This window comes from Boleophthalmus pectinirostris, unplaced genomic scaffold (assembly GCF_026225935.1).
Source record: "Boleophthalmus pectinirostris isolate CB_2022bp ecotype Guang Dong unplaced genomic scaffold, ASM2622593v1 HiC_scaffold_20, whole genome shotgun sequence".
In the NCBI taxonomy this organism is placed as follows: domain Eukaryota; kingdom Metazoa; phylum Chordata; class Actinopteri; order Gobiiformes; family Gobiidae; genus Boleophthalmus; species Boleophthalmus pectinirostris.
In genome coordinates, this window is record NW_026571153.1 from 2,557,706 (window position 1) to 2,573,762 (window position 16,057).

The 16,057-nt window shown below is 40.8% G+C and overlaps 2 protein-coding genes across 2 annotated transcripts in view; both read right to left on the reverse strand.

Annotated features, from left to right (window-relative positions):
- The window catches only part of nectin4a (nectin cell adhesion molecule 4a), a 102,612-nt gene extending 94,033 nt beyond the window's left edge, over positions 1–8,579 (reverse strand). The window contains exon 1 of the mRNA XM_055156695.1: positions 8,439–8,579. Coding sequence (XP_055012670.1) covers positions 8,439–8,493 — 55 coding nt within the window. The 5' untranslated portion in view covers positions 8,494–8,579. The remainder of the gene's footprint in view (positions 1–8,438) is intronic.
- Positions 8,580–11,084: 2,505 nt separating this feature from the next.
- The window catches only part of fcer1g (Fc epsilon receptor IgFc epsilon receptor Ig), a 22,001-nt gene continuing 17,028 nt past the window's right edge, over positions 11,085–16,057 (reverse strand). The window contains exons 4-5 of the mRNA XM_055156698.1: positions 15,165–15,188; positions 11,085–13,010 (exon numbers count right to left, since the gene is read on the reverse strand). Coding sequence (XP_055012673.1) covers positions 12,960–13,010; positions 15,165–15,188 — 75 coding nt within the window. The 3' untranslated portion in view covers positions 11,085–12,959. The remainder of the gene's footprint in view (positions 13,011–15,164; positions 15,189–16,057) is intronic.

Genomic DNA, 16,057 nt, shown 5'->3' on the forward strand with positions numbered 1-16,057 from the left:
TTTACCTTGATTTTTTGCTCTGGTGTGTATCTATACTTTTACTTAAAGGGGCCCAACACGCCTACATTTTTCTCTTCATTATTTGTGTAAATGTGTCTAAAATAGAAATGTAAACATAATATCGCTGGTCTTATTTTGGCATTTTAGTGCACATTTGTTTAAAAATGGGACTTTTGGGTCAAAGGTCAGGACATTTGAGTTTTCAGGTTGGACTAACGGCGGCGATGAGTCAGACGCAGGTTATTTATTACGTGACGAGCGCAGACACCGGCGTCTACGGGCGGGACGTGAGGTGTCCCTTTCAGCTCCGCCCCGACCTGGCACCGCCGTGTCTGGAGAAAAGGGAAACGGCACAAACATCCGCTCTGTTTCAAAGTCCAGAGCCGTGTTGTCCGCCCACTCTGGAGGATTTTTCAGATTTTGGTTAGGGACGGAGTAAAGCTTCGGGACGGCGTTTATTGGCTCTTATTGGCTGGTAAAAATCGCGTACGGTATTTTTCTGACTATAAGTGTCACTTTTTTTTCATGGTTTGGGTGTTTCCGGTGCGACTTCTATATTAAAATGTTTTTCGTGAAGCGTGGAGAGGTTCTAGTCTTGTGTGTGAGGATCTGCTGCTCCTGTTCCTCCTGCACCACTGTCACTTGGCTCTACTGCGCATGTCTCCTGCAGAAAGAGCCTCCGTCCTGTCTGTATCACGTCAGTTACTTCTGCACCGCTGAACAATTTAACATTGAAACTTTAAACTTATAAAGACAAAGACTGAGAAGACTGAACACAAATGCCTCCAAAAAACAAAATCACAAACTGCAAGTCGTGAAATCTGCAGCTGAAAACGGAAATCGAGCAGCAGAAAGAAAGTTTGGAGCGAGAGAGAAACTTGTGACAGCGGGAGGATGAACCATGAAACTTTCCTGAAGTCACTGGACGGACGGACAAAGTCTGGACTTCAGTGACACCGAAAACATCCTGGCGGGATTCAGAAAGACCAGAATAATTCTAACTGGAACTGACGCTGAGTCTGACGACAGCGACACAGAAGAGGAAGCGGCGCGACGTTTACCTCCGGAGGTCCATGTGAATCCGTGTATCATTCGTTAGTCGTTTTTCAATATAAAATCAAAAATAAGAAAACAAAAAAAACAAAAAAACTATTTTCTTCATTATTTGTCTCCAAAACCAAAATGAAAAAACAGATAATGATTTGTTTTTTTCAGTTTTTGATTTTGTGTTTAAATGAAAAATGGAAAAAACGGATAACGACCATTTCCCTTTAACGTGACTTCAGTGACTGCGACGACGGACTAAACCAAGTCCGGGACCAGACAGACACTGAGACCAGGACTGAGACCAGGACTGAGACCGGAACCAGACTGGGACTGAGACCAGGACCAGACCAGAACTGAGACCGAGACCAGACCGGGATTGAGACCGGGACCAGACCGGGACTGAGACCGGGACCAGACCGGGACTAGACCGGGACCAGACCGGACCGAGACCGAGACCAGACCGGGACCAGACCAGGACCAAACCCGGATTGAGACCGAGACCAGACCATGACTGAGACGGGACCAGACCGGGACTGAGATCGGGACCAGACTGGGACCAGACTGAGACTGAGATCAGGACTGAGACCGAGACCAGACCGGGACCAGACCGACACTGAGATCAGGACTGAGACCAGGACTGAGACCGGGACCAGACCGGGACCAGACTGGGACTGAGACCAGGACCAGACCAGAACTGAGACCGAGACCAGACCGGGATTGAGACCGGGACCAGACCGGGACTGAGACCGGACCAGACCGGGACTGAGACCGGGACCAGACCGGGACTGAGACCGGACCAGAGACCAGACCTGAGACCAGACCGGGACCAGACCGAGACTGAGACCGAAGACCAGACCGGGACCAGACCAGGACCAAACCGGGATTGAGACCGGGACCAGACCATGACTGAGACGGGACCAGACCGGGACTGAGATCGGGACCAGACTGGGACCAGACTGAGACTGAGATCAGGACTGAGACCGAGACCAGACCGGGACCAGACCGACACTGAGATCAGGACTGAGACCAGGACTGAGACCGGGACCAGACTGGGACCAGAGTGGGACTGAGACCAAGACCAGACCGGGACCAGAGCAGGACTAGACCGGAGGCTCAGACCCCGCGGAGGCTCTGAGTCAAAGCTCGGAGTCTGGTCTGGTCCTTGACCTGGATCAGTCCTGGTTCAGTCCAAACGCAGCGCAAAAGTCCGACATCACAGTCACAGAAGTCACGTAAACGGGAAACGTCCGTTATCCGTTTTTTCCATTTTTCATTTAAACACAAAATCGAAAAACTGAAAAAACGAATTATTATCTGTTTTTTCATTTTGGTTTTGGAGACAAATAATGAAGAAAATTGTTGTTTTTTTCGTTTTCTTATTTTTGGTTTTATATTGAAAAACGATTGAACGAATGACACACAGATTCATGTGCGTGTGAGTCTCTGTGCTCTTATATTTGTTGCTCAAGATGATCATTTCTGTCCTATAAATCTGACTTTTTTAGTTTCGTCTCCTGCCTAAAACGTGTGTTTAGTTTCGATCCTGGTTTCTGGTGGATGTGTGTGTGTTTTGGGCGCTCCTGACAGCTCCTGACAGCTCCTGACAGCTGACAGCTCCAGTCTGCTCNCTCTGAGTCAAAGCTCGGAGTCTGGTCTGGTCCTTGACCTGGATCAGTCCTGGTTCAGTCCAAACGCAGCGCAAAAGTCCGACATCACAGTCACAGAAGTCACGTAAACGGGAAACGTCCATTATCCGTTTTTTCCATTTTTCATTTAAACACAAAATCGAAAACTGAAAAAACGAATTATTATCTGTTTTTTCATTTTGGTTTTGGAGACAAATAATGAAGAAAATTGTTGTTTTTTTCGTTTTCTTATTTTTGGTTTTATATTGAAAAACGATTGAACGAATGACACACAGATTCATGTGCGTGTGAGTCTCTGTGCTCTTATATTTGTTGCTCAAGATGATCATTTCTGTCCTATAAATCTGACTTTTTTAGTTTCGTCTCCTGCCTAAACGTGTGTTTAGTTTCGATCCTGGTTTCTGGTGGATGTGTGTGTGTTTGTGGGCGCTCCTGACAGCTCCTGACAGCTCCTGACAGCTCCAGTCTGCTCCGTCCCTCGTCTGACTGATGTCATGTTGAGCAGGAGCTTAAAGGTCTTAGGCTGTTCCCTCCTCCCGCCCTGAAGGAGCAAAACGTATCAACAAGACAGCAACCCGTAAAACCTGTACCGACGCGCGGGCCCACAGACACAGACAGAGCTACGGACACGGACATGGACACAGGACACAGACACAGACACAACCACCACAGACACAGACACAGACACAGACACAGACACAGACACAAAGACACAGACACAGATAGAGACACAGATACAAACACAGACACAGATACAGACATGGACACAGATACAGACACAGGACACAAGACACAGGACACAACCACAGACACACAGACACGGACAGAGACACAGACACAACCACGGACACAGGACACAGACACAGACATGGACACAGACACGGACACAACCACGGACACACAGATACACACAACCACGGACACACAGACAGACACAACCACGGACACAGACATGGACACAGACACGGACACAGACATGGACACAGACACAATCACAGACACACACAACCACGGACACAGACACATCCACGGACACAGACACAACCACAGACACAGACACACCACGGACACAGACACGGACACAGACACAGACATGGACACAGACACAACCACAGACACGGACACAGACACACACAACCACGGACACAGACACAACCACGGACACAGACACAACCACAGACACAGACACAACCACAGACATGGACACGGACACAGGACACAACCACAGACACACAGACACAACCACAGACACGGACACAGGACACAGACACACACAGACACACAGACACAACCACAGACACGGACACAGACACAACCACAGACACACAGACACAACCACAGACACACAGACACACACACCACACAGACACGACACAGGACACAACCACAGACACACAGACACAATCACAGACATGGACACAGGACACAACCACAGACACACAGACAGAATCACAGACACAACCATGGACACAGACACAGACATGGACACAGACACGGACACAGACATGGACACAGACACAGACACGGACACAGGCACAGAACACCATGTGGAAAGAGAGAAAGCCAAACGTTTGGAATGATAAAGGACAAAAAGGACACTGGGGTGGTAGAATTCTTAAACCAGATGCCCTGCCTGTCGTAATCTTGGAAATAGAACACGGGTGAAGAGTCTAAAAACACAACAACAGCAAGAAAGAGGCAAAGCACACTCCTGTTCAGTCAGACGGTGAACGTTTAGTTAACTGTGAATATTTGGTAAATATTGGATCATTTTGTGTTACTGGTGTTTAGGAGAGTGTCCAGACGTCCCTGTTTTACCCGGGACAGTCCCAGTTTTGAGCCTGTGTCCCCTGTCCCAGCAGATTTATACAAAACCATCGATGTGTTCCAGTTTTATACAAGAAATGTCCCAGGTGTCTCTGTTTTGGACCAATTTGATCTAAACCAGGTCTAAACTAAGACTAAACCAGGACTACATGAGGTCTATCTCAGGTTTAAACCAGGTCTAAATTAGCACTAAACCAGGTCTAAACTAAAACTAAATCAGGACTACATCAGGTCTATCCCAGGTCTAAACCTGGTCTAAACCTGGTCTAAACCTGGTCTAAACCTGGTCTAAACTAGGGCTAATCTAGGGCTAAATCAGGACAAAATCAGGACTACATCAGGTCTATCCCAGGTCTACCTGGTCTAAACCTGATCTAAACCTGGTCTAAACCTGGTCTAAATCTGGTCTAAATCTGGTCTAAACCTGGTCTAAACTAGGGCTAATCTAGGGCTAAATCAGGACTAAACCAGGTCTAAACCAGGGCTAAACCAGGACTATTTCAGGTCTAAACCAGGACTAAACTAGGGCTAAACTAGAACTAAACTAAGACCAAACCAGGACTATATCGGGTCCATCTCAGGTCTAAACCAGGCCTAGAACAGAACTAAACCAGGACTATTTCAGGTCTAAATTAGGACTAAACCAGGACTATTTCAGGACTAAACCAGGTCTAAACTAGGGCTTTATCCCTGCCAACAGTAAAGAGAGACATAAACTGTCATTTGTTTTGGTAAAATCCTGAAAATCTGCTTAAAAATAACCAAAACACAAAGAAACTGTGACTGTGCTGACTCTCTTGCTCGTCGTGAATGAGCTGAGTGCAGAACAATTTTCTTTAATTACACACTCACTTCACAGTTTTATTATTACCAACACCACAAACCGAGAGTGTCCCAGTTTTTGATTTTGAAATTCTGGTCACTCTTGCTTTAGGAGAATCTCTGCTTCAACTTAGGGTGAAAATAAAACCGTGAACTGAGTGTGTAATTAAGAAAAAACTGTTCTGTCCTCGGGTCATTCACAACAAACAGAGTCGGTGAGTCAGTATAATCACATTTTCTTTGTGTTTTTTTTTTTTTTTTTTTTGGCATTTTTAAGCAGATTTTGTGTATTTTATCAAAACAAATCACAATTTATGCCTCTATTTACTGTTGGCAGGTATGAAGCCCTAGTTTAGACCTGGTTTAGACCTGGTTTAGACCTGGTTTAGACCCAGTTTAGACCTGGTTTAGACCTAGATTTAGACCTGGTTTAGACCCAGTTTAGACCTGGTTTAGACCCAGTTTAGACCACGTTTAGACCTGGTTAAGACCTGGTTTAGACCTGAAATTGTCCTGGTTTAGCCCTAATTTAGTCCTGGTTTACTTCTGGTTTAGATCTGGTTTAGCCCTAGTTTAGACCTGGTTCAGATCTGGTTTAGACCTGAAATAATTGTGGTTTAGCCATAATTTTAAACCCCAGTCTAGACCTGGTTTAGACCTGATATAGTTCTATTTTAGCCCTAGTTTAGACCTAATTTAGACCTGCTTTAGACTTGAAATAGTCTGGGTTTAACCCTAGTTTAGTCCTGGTTTAATTCTGGTTTAGACCTGGTTTAGTCATGTTGTAGTCCTGTTTTAGTCCTGGTTCAGTCCTGGTTTAGACCTGTTCTAGACCTGATATAGTTCTATTCTAGCCCTAGTTTAGACCTGATTTAGACCTGAGATAGACCTGGTTTAGTCTTAGTTTAGTCCTGGTTTAGATCAGATTGGTCAAAAACAGAGACACCTGGGACATTTCTTGTATAAAACTGAGACAAATCAATGGTTTTGGTTAAATCCACTGGGACAGGGGACACAGAATCAAAACTGGGACTGTCCCGGGTAAAAACAGGGTTAACAGAAAGAAATACACATGTCAAACTGTCTTAATGCAAGACGAAATGAACTGAACCAGGACTAAACTTGGACCTAAAAAGTAGAATTGATTAAACTGGTACGAAACCAAAAGTAAACAAGGACTGGACCAATAAAAACACGTAATAAATTCACTCATTTCAACACAACAACAACAACAACAACAGGGCCTTTACTACACGTTTGATTAGAAAAAATAAAACAAAAAAAGCACATTCTGGCTTCAAATACGGAAAACAGCAGCACTTTTGTCCAAACTCGGCCGCCTAAAAGCGATAAGGAAACATACCAGATCAGTAATGTTTCACCTATTAAAGTGTAATTAATGATTTGCTAGAAACGATTTGATGTAAAAGTTAAAATAAAAACAGCCTCAGTGCAGGTTTAAAGGTCCAGTATTACACAAAACCGACTCTCGTGAGCTTAAAGTCGAGTTCTAAAGCTGTTATTTTGTCTAAAATCAGACCTGGAGTTGTGTTTTGTTTCATTCACACATGAGTAATCCTTTAATATTCATCTGTCTGCGTCTCCAAACCTCAAAACGCTCCGTTCCACCTCGTGATGTCACGGTATTTTTCATGTTGACAGCTGCACTTTTACCTTTAGTGAAAAATAACACATGTAAAAATGTAAAATAGCAACAACTTAAATGTCAAACCGGAGCTGAAAACAAACTGCATATGCTCATGAGGAGAACAGGACTGAACCAGGACTGAACCAGGACTGAACCAGGACTGAACCAGGACTGAACCAGGACTGAACCAGGACTGAACCAGGACTGAACCAGGACTAAAACAGGACTAAGCACAACCGTCCCCCAGTCACACTTTGTGGACACCCTGCTCCATGGGCTCGGGGTTCTTCCTCTCTTAGTCCTGGTTTAGACCTGCTGTAGACCTGGTTTAGTCCTGGTTTAGCCCTGGTTTAGACGTGATTTGGACCTGGGTTAGTTCTAGTTTAGAGCTAGTTTAGTACTGGTTTAGTCCTGTTTTAGTCCTGGTTCAGTCCCGTTTTAGTCCCGGTTCAGTCCCGGTTTAGTCCTGTTTTAGTCCCATTTTGGTTCTGTTTTAGTCCCGGTTTAGTCCTGTTTTTCGTCCTGGTTTCGTCCTTGTTTAGTCCTGGTTTAGACCTAGTTTAGATCTGGTTTAGTGCCGTTTTAGTCCCAGTTAAGTCCTGGTTTAGTCCTGTTTTAGTCCTGTTTTAGTCCCGTTTTAGTCCTGGTTTAGTCCCGTTTTAGTCCTGGTTCAGTCCTTTTTTAGTCCTGGTTTATTCCTGTTTTAATCCTGTTTTAGGCCTGGTTTAGTCCCGTTTTGGTCCCGTTTTAGTCCTTGTTTAGTCCTGTTTTTCGTCCTGGTTTAGTCCTTTTTTAGTCCTGGTTTAGTCCTGTTTTACTCCTGCTTTAGTCCTAGTTTAGACCTGGTTTAGTCCCGTTTTAGTCCTGGTTCAGTCCTTTTTTAGTCCTGGTTTAGATCTGCTGTAGACCTGGTTTAGTCCTGTTTTAGTCCCGGATCAGTCCTGGTTCAGTCCTTTTTTTAGTGCTGGTTTAGACCTGGTTTAGACCTGGTTTAGAGTTAGTTCTGTCTTGGTTTAGGTCAGCAGAGTTTGTCAGAAATCAACCAAATGATTCTAGTGAAAGTGTGTGGAGTTTAAAAACACAGTGGAGCACCTTCTGTACCACCTCGTGACATCACAAAGTGGACGTTTTCTGTTTGCGAGAGGAACTCGGCCTCAATGTGCAGGGTTTGAGTCAAACGTGCGTGAATCAAACAAAATTCCAGGTGTGTTTTCGATGAGGAAATGACTTCAGAAACACAGATCAGAAAATAAACCCTTTAAGACCCATTGCTGCATTTTTGTAAACAATGATAATACGCTGAAATATTTCGTAATAAATGAGCTTACGGAGTGGCTTTAACGCGAACAATTACGCAGAAAATAACAGCTGTCAATCATCTTTCGACGTATCAAAATTCGACGTCAATAAACATCGGCCATTTTTGTAGTTTTTTGTAGTTTTCTCACCTGATAGTCGCAGAATCCACAGACAGAGTGCAAGTCTCAGGAGTAGCCTTGTCATTCTCCTTACGAGGAAACTTTCTGTTCAAGCTGAGGACGAAGCTCCGAGGTCCAGTCACTCGTTCCCAAAATGCCTCTGGTGCGCTTTGGTCATCCTCGCCAAAAAATAAAAAAAATAAAAATCCAACCTGCGATACTCCAAAACGGGGGGGAAAAGAGGAATATTTACAAAAACAAAAGTGTGAATCCGGTTTGCGGTGCTAGGAAAACCCCATGGTGTTCGCCTAACCGACCCAAAAAAAGCGCAATACCTGTCTGGATACACCTGTGCCTGACGCGTAAAAAGGAGGAGGGAGGGTTGGAACTTTTGGAGGCGTTCGTCCGTGCGTAAAAGTGGCCGGACAGGTTCGGCGAGGAGGAGGCAGTGACAGTTATTTTCTCGTCGTTACTTGCTCAGAGCAGGTGAGAACGAACCGGCGAGGCTTAAGACAAAAACACGCAAAGGTTACCTCCTCCCAAAAGGAAAAAAAAACAAAAAAAAAAAACAACAATAATTCAGCGGGAGCACATGCGTAAATTCGGGCTCACTCGCGAAAATTTAAGAGGTAAAAAGCGGGATTATTTACTCTCACGTGGTTAAAACCGATTCCTTTACAACCGTGAGCCTAAAACGAGTGAATAAAAAGTGATTAAGTTGGATTTTGTTCGTGAATTTACCTGTTTTTGTTTTAAAAGTGGCGCGCGTGTGTTGACAGGAGCTCGTTAGCTAGTTAGCATAAAATAAAACTACAAAAAAAAAAAAAAAACTACAACACTCAGAATATAAAAAAATTATAAATACAGCTCAAATAATTACACATAAATATGCATAATTAATTAATAGCAGTGTGTAATCACGAGGAGAGTAAGAAAAAATCATTCAGGTGTGTAAAAAAAAACAAAACTATTTATTCTCTAACCTGTGTAGCGTGACGAGATTTTCAAAATAAAATACAGCAGGGACATTTCCGGTTTTTTTGGTGGCTGGTAATAATAAAATTGTGAAACAAGTGAGTAATTTAGGAAAATTAAGGATGTAATGTGTCAGTATAATCACATTTTCTTTGTGTTTTGGTCGTTTTTAAGCAGCTTTTCTGGATTTTGCCAAAGGAAGTTAAAGTTTATGTCTCTCTTTACTGTTGACAGGTTTAAAGCCCTAGTTTAGTCCTGGTTTAGACCTGAAATAGTCCTGGTTTAGTCCTAGTTTAGTCCTGGTTTAGACCTGATTTAGTCCTGGTTTAGTTCTGGTTTAGACCTGATATAGTCCTGGTTTAGCCCTAGTTTAGTCCTATTTTAGACATGGTTTAGATCCGAAATAGTCCTGGTTTAGAGACCTGATTTAGACTTGGTTTAGTTCTGGCTTAGACCTGATATAGTCCTGGTTTAGCCCTAGTTTAGACATGGTTTCGATCCGAAATAGTCCTGGTTTAGTCCTAGGTTTAGACCTGATTTAGTCCTGGTTTAGACCTGAAATTTAGTCCTGGTTTAGACCTGAAATAGTCCTGGTTTAGTCCTAGTTTAGACCTGATTTAGTCCTGGTTTAGACCTGAAATTATCCTGGTTTAGACCTGATAAAATCCTGGTTTAGTCCTGGTTTAGATGTGGTTTAGACCTGAGATATACCTGATAAAATCCTGGTTTAGTCCTGGTTTAGATTGGTCAAAAATAGACACCTGCAACATTTCTTGAATAAAACTGGGACAAATCAGTGTTTTGTTTTTTTGTATAAATCTGCTGGGCAGGGGTCACAGGCTCAGTAGGTGACTAGATTTTCAAAATAAAAAAACTAGGACACTCTCGGTTTGTGGTGGTTGGTAATAATAAAACTGGGAAACGAGTGTGTAATTAAGTAAAACGCTTCTGAACTCGGCACTAATATGAATCAGTATAGTTATTTTTTAGTTACACGATGCATTTATTCTGCATTTCTCTCTCTAAAAAAAAACACTTTATCGATAATTTACACAAAACGTTCAAATTGAATATAAATATAGTCTACAAATATGAACCTTAGAGCAGTTTTGTGACATATAAAACATAAATTAGGCATAAAAAACATAAATGTGTCCAAAATAAACTTTATATCCAGCTCTTCTACAATCTCAATATTTAAAAATTAAAATAAATATACTTCATTATACAAAAATAAGCAAAATAGTTTCATCTTGATTATGAGTTTGGAGATTGTTTGACACACAAATCAAAATTGTGATCAAAATTCATTTAACTGCACAGACTTAAGTTGGATTTTCTTTATGTTTTGGTCGTTTTTTAAGCCGCTTTTTTGGATTTTACCGAAACAAATCACAATTTACGCTTCTTTTTACTGTTGCCAGGTATAAAATTGGTCAAAATCTGGATGTTTTTTTGTATAAAACTGGGCCAAATCACTGGTTTTGGGCCGTTCCGGGAAAAACTAATGTCGAGACTTGTTTCGTTATTAAAATCATTGACGCAAAGCGGAAAAAAGCTTCATCAGCATCATCAGTCCGACACCGATGACCTGTTTGTGTCTGGAACATTTTCTGTGGGTCAAAGGGTCAACCACAAAAAAACAAACACACACACACATTAAAAAAAAAAAAAAAAAGAAAAAACGCAGATACAATGGCGTAGAAGAACATAATATTTTATTACAAAAGTTCAAATGCGATCGTAACAATGGTACAGAAATACAGTGTGTTGTTCCTAAAGCTGCTCCTGCGCCTCCGGCTAAACTCGGATCCATCGCTTCCCTGACATCTTGTGGCGAAAAACAGAATTGAGCTTGAATTTATTTTAATTTTACAAAGTTGGAAACACAAAATAAAATCAAAAACATTCCAGCTTAATAAAACCTAAAACTGTGCAAAGAAATACCGGAACAAAACGATTCGAAACAGGATTAAACTTGAAATTAAAACTTGGAAAATTGGATCCTTATAGATATTAAAACTTGATTCTGATTTGAGCAGGAATTTAAATTAAAATTTGTCACATTTACAGGATTAATCTGTGTGTCATTCGTTCATTTGTTTTTCAAAATAAAACTAAAAATAAGAAAATGGAAAAAAAAACAACTATTTTCTTCATTATTTGTCTCTAAAATCAAAATGAAAAAAACATAATGATTTGTTTTTTCAGTTTTCGATTTTGTGTTTAAATGAAAAATGGAAAAGACGGATAACGGACTAAACCAGGACTGAACCAGGACTGAACCAGGTCTCAGTCCCGGTCTGATCCTAGCCTGAGTCCCGGTCTGAGTCCCGATCTCAGTCCTGGTCTAGTCCCAGTTTGATGATCACTCGACAGTCCTGGTTCAGTCCTGGTTCAGTCCTGGTTCAGTCCTGGTTCAGTCCTGGTTCAGTCCTGGTTCAGTCCTGGTTCAGTCCTGGTTTGACTAGACTGAGACCGGGATAGGACCAGGATAAAGACCAGGACCGAGACCAGGACTGAGACTGGTTTAGTCCTGGTTTAGTCCTAGGTTTAGGACTGAGACCGGGACTCAACCAGGACAAGGACCAGACCAGGACTGAGACTGAGACGAGGCCTAAGACTCGGACTGAGACCGGTTTAGACCTGGTTTAGACCTGGTTTAGACCTGGTTTAGACCTGGTTTAGACCTGGTTCAGTCCTGGTTCAGTCCGTTATGTGTTTTTTCCTTTCTTCATTTAAACACAAAATCGAAAACTGAAAAAATGAATCATTATCTGTTTTTTCATTTTGGTTTTGGAGACAGATAATGAAGAAATTGTTGTTTTTTTTTAGTTTTCTTATATTTTTTTGGTTTTATTTTGAAAAACAAATGACACACTTTTGTTTTGTTTCATATGAACTTTGCACAAGAAGTGGGTTTAACAAACACTTTTAGTTTCACAGCCACAATTTAGACTTGATTTTTACTGAACGGTATCGAATCGAGTTGAAATATATCGAATCGTATCGAAAGCTCACTGTATCGTATCGGCCTTACACTGTAAAATAAAAGAAAGTACGACGATTTAATGTTGAAAATCACATTCTACTGTCTAAATAAAGAGCGATTTAAATTATTAATTATGGTTTAGAAATCGAGAACCATGACAACAAAACACAGATAAAATACACAACAATTGCACTACAACTATGCAATTTATAATAATGTGATAAAAGCGACAGTATTCTGAAATAAAAACACACACAACAAAATAAGACAAAAAAAACCTGAAGCTTCTTAAGTGACTAAATAATTCCATATAAGGAAGTGTGTGTTTTACAGTTTCCTCTTATTCAAACCAGTTCCCATTTTCTCAGTTTCAGAAGACGCACAAAAACCACCACAAAATATGACAAAATCTGAATTTAAATACGGACAGAAACAAAAATATGAAGATCTGTGTGTTTGTGTGTGTTTAGGTCTTCATGCCGATAGTTTTGTATTTGTTTTTTGTGTGTTTGTGTGTGTATTTGTGTGTGTGTGTTTGTGTGTGTGTTGTGTGTGTGTTTGTGTGTGTGTGTGTGTGTGTGTGTTTAGGTCTTCATGCCGATAGTTTCGTACGTATCCGCAGGTTGAGTCAGACCCTAAACACACAGTAGAAGTATAGATTTAGCAGTAGTAGTAGTAGTAGTAGTAGTAGTAGTAGTAGTAGTATAGTAGTAGTAGTAGTAGTAGTATAGTAGTATAGTAGTAGTAGTAGTAGTAGTAGTATTGGTAGTAGTTAGTATATTAGTATTTATATTTTTATTTTTAGTAGTAGTAGTAGTAGTAGTAGTAGTAGTAGTAGTAGTAGTAGTAGTAGTAGTAGTAGAAGTAGTAGATGCAGTAGGTGCAGTTGGAGTAGCAGTAGTGGTAGTGCTGGTGGTAGTAGTAGTAGCATTAGTAGGAATATTAGTAGCAGTACTAGTAGTAGTTGTAGTAGTAGCACTACTAGTAGTAGTAGCAGTAGTAGGAGTAGGAGTAGTAGTAGTAGTAGGAGTAGTAGGGGTAGTGGTGGTGATGATAGTAGTAGTAGTCGTAGGAGGAGTAGGAGTAGTAGGAGTCATAGTAGTAGCAGTAGTAGTGGTGGTGGTGATGATAGTAGTAGTAGTGGTAGTAGTAGTAGTAGTAGTAGTAGTAGTAGTAGTAGTAGTGTAGTAGTAGTAGTAGTAGTAGTAGTAGTAGTAGTAGTAGTTCTTGTAGTAACAGTAGTGGCAGCAGTAGGTGGTGGTAATAGTAGTAGTAGTAATAGTCGTAGTAGTTGTAGTAGTAGTAGTAATAGTCGTAGTAGTCGTAGTAGTAGTAGTAGTTCTTGTAGTAACAGTAGTGGCAGCAGTAGGTGGTGGTAATAGTAGTAGTAGTAATAGTAGTAGTAGTAGTAGTAGTAGTAGTAGTTCTTGTAGTAGCAGTAACAGTAGTGGCAGCAGTAGGTGGTGGTAGTAGTAGTAGTAGTAGTAGTAGTAGTGGTAGTCGTAGTAGTAGTAGTTCTTGTAGTAACAGTAGTGGCAGCAGTAGGTGGTGGTAGTGGTAGTAGTAGTAGTAGTAGTAGTAGTAGTAGTAGTAGTAGTAGTAGTGGTAGGTAGGTAGTAGTAGTAGTAGTTCTTGTAGTAACAGTAACAGTAGTGGCAGCAGTAGGTGGTAGCAGTAGTAGTAGTAGTAGTGTAGTAGTGTAGTAGTGGTAGTCGTAGTAGTAGTAGTAGTAGTAGTAGTAGTGTAGTAGTGTAGTAGTGGGTAGTGGTAGTAGTAGTAGTTCTTGTAGTAGTAGTAGTTCTTGTAGTAACAGTAGTGGCAGCAGTAGGTGGTGGTAGTAGTAGTAGTAGTAGTAGTAGTAGTAGTAGTAGTAGTAGTGGTAGTAGTAGTAGTAGTAGTAGTAGTAGTAGTAGTAGTAGTAGTAGTAGTAGTAGTAGTAGTAGTAGTAGTAGTAGTAGTAGTTCTTGTAGTAGCAGTAACAGTAGTGGCAGCAGTAGGTGGTAGTAGTAGTAGTAGTAGTGTAGTAGTAGTAGTAGTAGTAGTAGTAGTGTAGTGTAGTAGTGTAGTAGTTCTTGTAGTAACAGTAACAGTAGTGGCAGCAGTAGGTGGTGGTAGTAGTAGTAGTAGTAGTAGTAGTAGTAGTAGTAGTAGTAGTAGTAGTAGTAGTAGTAGTAGTAGCAGTAGTAGTAGTGGTAGTAGTATAGTAGTAGTAGTAGTAGGTTGTAGTAGTAGTAGTAGTAGTAGTAGTAGCAGTAGTAGTTTGTAGTAACAGTAGTAGTGGCAGCAGTAGTGTGTAGTAGTAGTAGTAGTAGTAGTGGTAGTCGTAGTAGTAGTAGTAGTAGGTAGTAGTTGTAGTAGTGTATTCTTGTAGTAGCAGTAACAGTAGTGGCAGCAGTAGGTGGTGGTAGTAGTAGTAGTAGTAGTAGTAGTGTAGTGTAGTAGTAGTAGTAGTAGTTCTTGTAGTAACAGTAGTGGCAGCAGTAGGTGTGGTAGTAGTAGTAGTAGTAGTAGTATAGTAGTAGTAGTAGTAGTAGTAGTGTAGTTCTTAGTAGTAGTAGTAGTTAGTACAGTAACAGTAGTGGCAGCAGTAGGTGGTGGTAGTGTAGTAGTAGTAGTAGTGTAGTAGTAGTAGTAGTAGTAGTAGTAGTAGTAGTAGTAGTAGTAGTAAGTTCTTGTAGTAAGTAGTAGTAGTGTAGTAGTAGTAGTAGTAGTAGTAGTAGTAGTAGTAGTAGTAGTAGTAGTTCTTGTAGTAACAGTAGTTGTAATAACGTGATAATGTTGAGTCTTACCGAGTAGATTCCTTCTTCAGTGCCCTGAAACAAAAACAAAGATGTGTAAATTAAAAGGAACTACATGTACCAAAAAAATAAATAAAATAAAAAATAATTATAAATAAAAAAATAAAAAGTATTACACAACTGAACCTGGGAGCAAAGTTTCTCTGACTAAACAAACAGACCAAAGTTAAAGATCAATTTACGTGAAAAAGCGCCGTTTTCTATTCTAATCTACTGATTTTGAGAATTTAAACTGGCAACGCAAATACCACTTTTTGATCAGATAAAATAAAAAAAATAAAAGAGACTTGGCCGGTGTTTTTGTAATTAAAAATAAAACAGAATTGCAGTCAAATGTTCGCGTCGTATCTGGAGACAAAAATAAGTCGAGTTTGTGAAATTTCAAAACAAAAATCTTGCGTTTGTTTCTTTTTCTCATGAACTTTTACTTTAAAGTTGTGGGTATTTGTTTCTCACAGTTGTATCTGCGCGGTTTTGAATGTCGAGCAAACGTGACATTTCCTGTTCGAGGTATCTCCAAAATATCTGTCCAGTCAAACCACAGGCTCAGTTTGTGGTGTGAAGACGTGCGATGAAAACGATGCATGTCCGAGTTAAAATCTATTTCGATAAAAGCGCTGAGGAAGTGAATAAAACTCGCTCTTGCATCACATTTACAAAGGTGCAAAGTTTGAACTGAATAAAAATCTGCAAACTGCATTTTAATACAAATACAAATTCAAAACTGCAGGTCAAATTTCACAAGAGCATAAAAATACATATGTAGTAATTTGCAGTAGTAATAATAGTAGTAGTAGTGGTGACAGTAATAGTAGTGGTAGTAGTAGTACTAGAAGCAGTAATAGTAGTAGTAGTAGTTGTAGTAGTAGAAATAGTAGTAGTAC